This window comes from Caloenas nicobarica, chromosome 1, assembly GCF_036013445.1.
Source record: "Caloenas nicobarica isolate bCalNic1 chromosome 1, bCalNic1.hap1, whole genome shotgun sequence".
NCBI lineage: Eukaryota > Metazoa > Chordata > Aves > Columbiformes > Columbidae > Caloenas > Caloenas nicobarica.
The window spans coordinates 66,188,455-66,197,025 of NC_088245.1; the positions used below are offsets into that span (position 1 = coordinate 66,188,455).

The window sequence follows — 8,571 nt, forward strand, 5'->3', positions numbered from 1 at the left end:
AAAAAATTCTTATGCCTGCTGCAGCTGTACCCAACAAAAAAAGATACTTGTTTTCACAACACAGATCCTTATCCTCCAAATGTGGAAAAATTGCACTCCTTTACCATTTCTGAATAAAGTGTTTGCTTTATCAGAAATAGTGTTTCAGTGAAAAGTGAAATGTCCCTTCTAGGTCAGTCAGCTGAAAGTCAATAAGAGGATAACAAAGCACAGAGCAGAAGACCCATTTTTCTGTGGTCATTATTTTTTGACATGCCAACAAGCAAAAGGTGAACGTATGCCAAACGAGAACTTTGAAAATTCTACTGATTCGCTGTGCTCCATTATAAACTTGCATATATTGAATTATAGTGGGTTTATCATGTGTGTTAGAGCTTGAAGAGGCTTACATTAAATGTGCAAGGAAGAAGAGTAAGTCTTTTTGCATTGCTGGAAGTGGTGGGCCATTACTACAACTGATCATATTTTATAGGAAAAATCACCTGTGATTTATAGAATAAAAGATGTCTCTATATGACTCCTCCTAAATTTCTGTATCTATTACATACAAAAAAGGTGACCTGATGGTAGACTCAGGCAATACAGTGATACAGAGCCATTTCTGTGCTCAATAGGAACAAAATGTATTTTAAAATTACTCCCCATCATTTTCTTCTTCAAATGAGTCAGTCCCCACTTCTTCATAGTCTTTCTCCAGGGCAGCCAGGTCCTCTCGGGCCTCTGCAAATTCTCCCTCCTCCATGCCTTCACCCACATACCAGTGCACAAAAGCTCTCTTAGCGTACATCAGATCGAACTTGTGGTCCAGCCTTGCCCAGGCCTCTGCAATGGCCGTGGTGTTGCTCAGCATGCAGACTGCTCGCTGAACTTGGGCTAGATCTCCTCCAGGAACTACTGTAGGAGGCTGATAGTTGATCCCAACCTGGAAACAGGAATGTGAGAGAAGGTTGTAAGAAGGCAAGAGTAGAAAGCAGTCAAAGAGCTGGAAAAAAAGTGAGCGAAGGTACATATGCTCTGGTAGAATGGTGCCACTATCAAAACTACCAGATGGCAAATGCCATAAAAATAATAACATCATAAACAGTTTGTTACATGGTCATTTTAATGTCTGCATCATTCTTCTGTTTAATGAGGACTGGCAATTTAGTAGCTTTCTTAACAGCTACTCCACACTGAACATACAGTTTCACCAAGATACTCTACAGAAACTGATACAGAAAGTTGGTTGCCAGTTAAAAGTTTTCATTCTTAAACCAGCTACTTGTAGGACAAATGTTTTTCCACTGCTAATGTCGGTACTATTATTGAAATTGTGTTTCCCAACACTGCTATGTAGCCAGTGGGGAGAGGCTGTATAATATCATTGCATGAGGATGTTAACTGATAGATTCCGTAATATCAGCATTTCCTTTATTAATTGTATTGGTTTGGGTATTTCCTTAGTTTTAGACGATGCTTCAGAGGGAACACTCACTGGCTTTTTTCAAAATTCAGGTCAGAAATGAATACTTATTTAGATTTTAAATTGTATACAATTCAGATTTCCATGTACCTAAATATTTAGGAGTCCATGTCAATGAGATGTCCAAAGGAGAAAAGGCATGTTTTATGCACACACATTTTTCTTATGTTCCTTCCTTTTCTGCTAGACTGAACTTGCCCTTTAAACATTAAAGAGAAATTCACAGGCGCTGTACTCACCTTGAAGCCTGTTGGACACCAGTCAACAAACTGGATAGTTCTTTTGGTCTTGATGGCAGCAATTGCTACGTTGACATCTTTGGGGACTACGTCACCACGGTAGAGCAAGCAACAGGCCATGTACTTCCCATGTCTTGGGTCACACTTCACCATCTGGTTGTTGGGCTCAAAGCAGGAGTTGGTGATTTCAGCCACCGAGAGCTGCTCGTGAAATGCTCTGTCAGAGGAGATGATGGGGGCATAGGTCACTAAGGGGAAGTGGATGCGCGGGTAGGGCACCAGGTTTGTCTGGAACTCTGTGAGATCCACATTGAGGGCACCGTCAAAGCGCAGCGAGGCGGTGATGGAGGAGACGATCTGGCTGATCAGGCGGTTGAGGTTAGTGTAGGTGGGACGCTCGATGCCCAGGTTACGGCGGCAGATATCATAGATGGCCTCATTATCCACCATGAATGCGCAGTCCGAATGCTCCAGGGTGGTGTGCGTGGTCAGGATAGAATTGTAGGGCTCCACCACAGCAGTGGAGACCTGAGGAGCTGGGTAGATGGCGAACTCCAGTTTGGACTTCTTTCCATAATCCACGGAGAGGCGTTCCATCAGCAAGGAGGTAAAGCCAGAGCCGGTACCCCCACCAAAGCTGTGGAAGATCAGGAATCCTTGCAGCCCAGAACAGGCATCAGTCTAGAAAGCAAAGAGAAAATGAAAGAAGAGGGGGTGAAGACGAACGAAAATACTTCATCTACTACATGAGCTTATTCTGAGCTGAAGAGGAGAGCAGTCAGCAATACAGAGCATAGCTTTCATGTCAGGTTGTCTTGAGAAAGGCCTGGTGATAACCCTGTCCTTTGCTTCTTTCCCTAGCTCAACTTACAACATAAAAATTGGACTCATCTGTGGATCTTCTCTCTCTGAACTTCACACTTCTTTTAGTTATTCTAGCTGAAATGGGCAATGTAGCACTTTCTAATCCACCCTTCTCTATCAGTATTGGTATTTCAGGGCTGTGCTAATAATGACGAATTACATCTTCAGAACCGCTTTTGAAGCCTGTCTGAAGGCATACAGCTGGGAAGTGAACTACTGGGCTTCTCTGTGTCAGACTAGTAATGATGCTTCTGTATGTCTTGCAATCTCTTTTCTGAACCATTGGTATCATTCACAGTTAACAAACTACCTGTTCTGCGCTTGTCTTCTGCAGAATCCAAACGGCTGTTTCAAAGCTGCTGGGACTTACCAGCTTACGGACGCGATCAAGCACCAGATCAATGATTTCTTTGCCAATGGTGTAGTGGCCACGGGCATAGTTATTAGCTGCATCTTCCTTTCCTGTGATCAGCTGTTCTGGATGGAAAAGTTCCCGGAAGGTGCCAGCCCGCACTTCATCTGAACAAGAAAGAGAAACTGTAAAAAGCTGCATGGCTGTGCTCCAGTGCCAACAAGATCTGGTTGCTGTTGGCATTGATGCAAGCTTTCTGTCAGTGGAGGTCATGACCGCAAAAAACAAATGCTGATGGAGAAAGTAAAACTGCTTCCTAAGCATTTTTAAATCGTTGTGTTCTGTTGATTTATGGCATGACGTGTATCCAGGCACAGAAGCTGTTATCTTCTCAAGAACTTGTCAGTTGTACAGCCTGTAGCAACAAAAGGACAAGTCACCAGAAAAAAAGCATGAAGAAAATCGGGTTCCCTCAAGTGCCCCAGTTTTTAGAAATCATTCAGTTCCTGGAGGGAAACTGTCAGGCTCCTACTCCAGATCTGAATTGGAGAAAAGCAGAATTCGAATGGCAAAAATGTCAAGATAAACAAACCCAAAAGTTAAATATTTTTGCAAAGAGAAATCACACAAACCATGTGTGATAGCTATTAAACTGCTGGGGATCCTATCGGTATTATAACACCTATGGAGGTAATTGACTCATCACAGAATCTGGCATTCTGTATCACAAGAAAATTAGTTTTATGCTATCTAGTGGTAGACCAAGATACAAAAGCTGTGCTGCTTTGTACCAGCAGAGACTGGTGACACACCATGGTTATACTAGGAAGAGTAAGCTCTTCTCCATTTCCCAGCTTTATTTCGATACTGACCTACTACTGTTGGTTCCAAGTCCACCATTACAGCTCGTGGCACATGCTTCCCAGTGACTGTTTCATTGAAAAACGTAGTAAAAGAGTCATCATTGTTGACTTTATTGTGCAGATCCTTGAAGGTGCCGTCTGGCTGAATGCCATGCTCCAGGCAGAAGAGTTCCCAGCATGCATTTCCTATCTGAACTCCAGCCTGGCCAACATGGACAGAGATGCACTCACGCTAAGGGGAGAGAGCAGAGACAGGGTCAGAAAAAACACAGCACATAAGTCCTCCTTATTCCTAACAGTTACTTTTTCCCACTGTATTGCTCTTCCAGAAAATGGTGAATTGTTGCTGTCAGCAATGGATTTGGTTTTTCAACCCCGTGACCACAATGAAGCCATGCATATACACACCAGATACTGGGACAGCTCTTCAAAAAATTGAGATCTTTGTGCTGTGATATATGGGCACATGAAAATAGGCAGAAAAAAAAAATCAGTTACACAAACCCCACCTTTCCTCCTACAGATTGGCTCTGTTAAGGAGCATAGCCCAGTTTAGTTTATTTTTACTCCTGGCAGGAACCTGACACAGTCATGTGGTATCCTTCAACCTCATGTAACCCTAGACAGGTGATGTCTTTTGATTCTCTTACCCTCTGATAGCAGGATAGAGTGGAAACTTGGAAGAACTGCTTTAAGCAATATTCATCTCAGGAAATTATTTCAGGTTCTCTCGGTAGACACAAATGTTCCTTCAAGCTTCTGAGCAGCTATGAATTTTACATTGCAGGTCCACTGCCTATTCAGGCAGTGTCATTGCAAGATAGCGTCCTTGCTTGTGTAATTTTGAGCATAGCTCCTGTGGTAGCCAGGAGCTTCAATGAAAAGAAAACAACGTGTGTAACACGAGGGTAAAATAGGCAGGTGCCGATTGCTCCAAAATCCTTTACACCTAGAGTCCAGGAGTATGAAGGACCTGGTACAACAGGGCAAGGGGTAATGGTTTTAAACTAAAAGAGGAGAGATTCAGGCTAGACATGAGGAAGAAATGTTTTACAATGAGGGTGGTGAAACCCTGGCCCAGGTTGCCCAGAGAGGTGGTCGATGCCCCATCCCTGGAGACATTCAAGGCCGGGCTGGACGGGGCTCTGAGCAACCTGATCTAGTTGAAGATGTCCCTGCTCATGGCAGGGGGTTGGACTAGATGAGCTTTGAGGGTCCCTTTCAACCCAAACTATTCTATGATTCTATGGTTCTGTAAGTTCAGAAATATAATTATAAAGCAGATAATTCTGAGTTAGTCCAGATGATTGCAACACTGAGTGTAGTAAAAGGTAGTTTTGTAAGGAGAGAGCAGTTTCAGACACATGGAGTGTTTCAGCTTCTGTTTCTGCTTTGGAGCAATTGTAATTATTGTCTTCTGAGCTCTGTTTTTGTGATCTCAATGGCCCTGTCTATACTAGGGAGCAAGAAAGGGTCAGGTCATATTACTGAACACTGACCTGTGAACACCTGTGCTGATAGATAATTAGCACACTCTCTGGCACAGTTTTGGCTTATGCCAGTTCGTACTTTTCCAGACAACGTTTGGGCACCATCCAGAATACAACTCATTGTCAAGAATAGTTTTCAGTGACTAGCTCACTGACCACAGCCTAGCATTGGAGAGGGAAAGAGAATTTAGATGTCTAAATATGAAGCAGGCCGTGCTACCTGGCTTCAAGGCCAGAGAATGGTCCTCACTCATTTTTATTTTGTAATATCTCATTTAGAGATATGCAATGACTTAATATCAGATTTGGCCAGTTAACTGACTTTTTTTTTTTTTTTTAATTTGCTAACTGCCTACCCTGCAAAATCATCCTGTGACCTGAGAACGAAACGCATCTTGCCCCAAACCTAAAGCCTCAGGCAGAATACGTGACCAGCAGCGTCTCTGGAGCAGTGTTTTCTTCACAAATTGACATATATTTATGCTTTGGAAACATAACTAAAGATTTTTTTTTGGAAGCAAATGGAATTTCAGGAGTCACCACTGCCCCAGTTAGTCATCCTCAGAAGTTCAAACGAATACGGAAGGTAAATTTAAATATTTAATTCAATGCAACGTATTATTTCTATTCAGTACTCATTTGTAAGTTGCTGTCTCTGCAAATGCATACACAGCAGCATGTTCTCAAGTGTACCTGCACAACCTTGTTTTTCTCAGCTGAGTTGTGCAAAATTATCTGAGTTATTTGCATGATGATGAGGCTTCACAGGTCAGTATGTTGCAGGAGAGTTGCAAAATGGGGGATTACTCAGGAAACAGTTGCAAAATGGGGGATTACTCAGGAAACACTGAAGACATATTTAGGCTTAGACAATTCAATTGGTGCTGATTTTGCACAGGACAGGCTCCTGCCTTTCTTTTAAATCCCAATGTGAATCTGTGAGGCTGGCAGCAAGAAAAAAAATATATTTTTTTCCCTTTTAAACACGGCAATGAGGCCAGGTGATTTTTAAAAAATTATACCTTTTAGAGCAAAGCTACAAGTCAAGCAGCACTTGGAACCTAAGGAGCTGCTTTGCCCTGTTCCTCAGATCAGTAGAAGAATATGTTTGTTTTTCCACAGGTGGAACAAGTGAATGTTGCCTTAGAAAGTTAATATTGTAGAAGCAGCCCCTTTCCTTTTAGCTTGCGCTTACAGCTGCACTAGTTTGAAGCAGTATCTCAACACTGCCTTTTGAGCCAGGCCTCTGGCCATGACTCCTGCCTTCAGCTCCCATCTTCTCCTACCCCAGAAGTAATTTGGAAATATTCTGACAAGGAGTAACAAAGAGGTTTCTAATTTTGCATAGTAAACAGCTTTAAAATAGATATCGGACTTTTACTAGGGAAGAGAGTGGGCCTTCTGCAGAGTCACAGGCAGAGTAAACTGATCTGTATTTGATATTTAAATTTGGAACCTACTCCAAACTCATGTTTCATATCCCATCACTGATGTACCAGGACCTGTGTTAGAAATTGTGGACCTGACTAAACCTGGGACAGCTTTGACTCTATTAAAAAGCAGAATACTAACCGGGTTAAGTATTTACTGTACAAAGGCAGATTTTAGTCTCCCAGCTATTCCCAAAACATGTTCACTACCCTAGGTCTGCCTTAAGGCATGGGGAGCCTGTGAAAGTGTGTATCTTGCCTGTGAAATGAGCGCTCTCATTTTGGACCTGCAGCTGTACTGGCAAAAAAATAACACAGTTCTCTGCACCAAAATAAGACTCAGTGCTAGACATAAACTTGGGTACAAGGTGAAATGGACTTTTCACATTCTAAGAGGTTTTGAGACGTTTCTACAAATTTATAATAGCCCCCCCCCCCCCCCCAATTTTAAAAATGAAAGGCTTTTTTTACTTAGTTACACACATACACATATAAAAACATTCATGCACTCCAGAAACACACGTGTATACACTGTATAGCTATGCACAGTACAGCCACTGGGGCTAAATTAATTTAAAACAGACACAAAGGTAAGTAACTTTTTTGTTTTATTTCTAAAAAAAAAAAAAAAATTATCTCATATGAAAATGAACCTGTGTTGAGAAAATAGAGTCACAGCAGAAAGTACTAAGAAGCTAAGACTCTGTATGTAATTTATCTTATAATTCCACTAATTAGACAGTCTCTGAAGAAAACTCTGGTTCACCATGCCTTATAGCTCCAGTGAGATTTTCTGATGCTCCTCTCCCATCCTCTTACGTGGTATTCGGTGCATGAGATCAGGAGTTTTGTGGAGCAAACCACTGATAACAACAGCAGAACCCCCTGCCTTCCCTCGCCCACGGTCCTCCCGGTCCCCGCATGACGGGTGTCCCCACATCTCCCCCTTACCATGGTGTCTCCAGCGGCGTGTCCTTCCCTTTCGGGTCGGGGCGGCAGGTCTGTGCCGCAGCCGGGCTCTGGGCTGCAGGGCAGGAGGCAGCCTGGGCCCGGCACCAGGCACCTGCTGCCGCGTTTCAGTGTCACCGCGTGTTGGGGACGAGGTCACGGGCTCCACGGTTCTGCCCACCGCATCGCTGCCTCCTGCCCATCCCACCACACTGCCTATGCAAATTCATCCAGACAGGCTGGGCTCAGATAGATCCTCGATTTCCAATTTAGTCCCACCTCGTTTGGCATGCTTATTAAATCTGAGTGTAGCCACCTAACACGCCATCCACCATACTTTCTAACAACTGAGTATTATCCATATGTATCGCCTACAAGACACATACCATCCCAATTCCCTGTTCTGCCAGCATGTACATGCGTAGACAAAAATCACTCCTAAATTCCAATACAGAAGACCAAGAGTGCATAAGAAAGCAAATAAATTGAAAAGAGGATAGAAAAAAAAAAATAGAGAACTGGAAAATATAATTACCATTCTGAAGTGTCCTCTACCAGGGCTCTTAAATGCTGGCCTGACTTCTTTCTGTCCTTACTCCAGCTGCCTCTCTATTAATGTTGCAATTCACTTCTATTGCTTCTCTTTCTGTGTACAGTCATCTGGGTTGTCAGCAGTATGAGGCAGCACTCAGTAGAGGCTCTAACTCATCTGTCCGAACACTGAAAGAAATTTGATTCTCATTGCAGTGCTTATTGCGAGACATAGCTGGAGGCATCACACAAACGTTCTCACACCAAATTAGGGCAGTTGCCTGCACCATTTTGTTGTTTGCTCCTTCTGCACTAGCTCAGCATTGGAAAGAAGCAGCTTCTCTCAGTGGAGAAATCCTCATGATTGCAACTCCCAGGTAACGAAGAGGAAG

At 43.0% G+C, this 8,571-nt stretch overlaps 1 protein-coding gene across 2 annotated transcripts; it reads right to left on the reverse strand.

Annotated features, from left to right (window-relative positions):
- Nucleotides 1-524: 524 nt before the first annotated feature.
- LOC135986262 (tubulin alpha-8 chain) lies at nt 525-8,364 on the reverse strand. 2 transcript variants are annotated; one of them, XM_065630200.1, is made up of 5 exons: nt 8,184-8,364; nt 3,790-4,012; nt 2,936-3,084; nt 1,702-2,382; nt 525-922 (listed from the first exon to the last, which is right to left on the reverse strand). In XM_065630200.1, the coding sequence occupies exons 1-5, from the start codon at nt 8,184-8,186 to the stop codon at nt 635-637; spliced, it is 1,344 nt and encodes a 447-aa protein (XP_065486272.1). In that variant the 5' UTR covers nt 8,187-8,364; the 3' UTR covers nt 525-634. The 2 variants fall into 2 exon arrangements, with proteins under 2 accessions (XP_065486272.1, XP_065486264.1); XM_065630192.1 differs by lacking the exon at nt 8,184-8,364 and adding an exon at nt 7,652-7,850.
- Nucleotides 8,365-8,571: the final 207 nt, after the last annotated feature.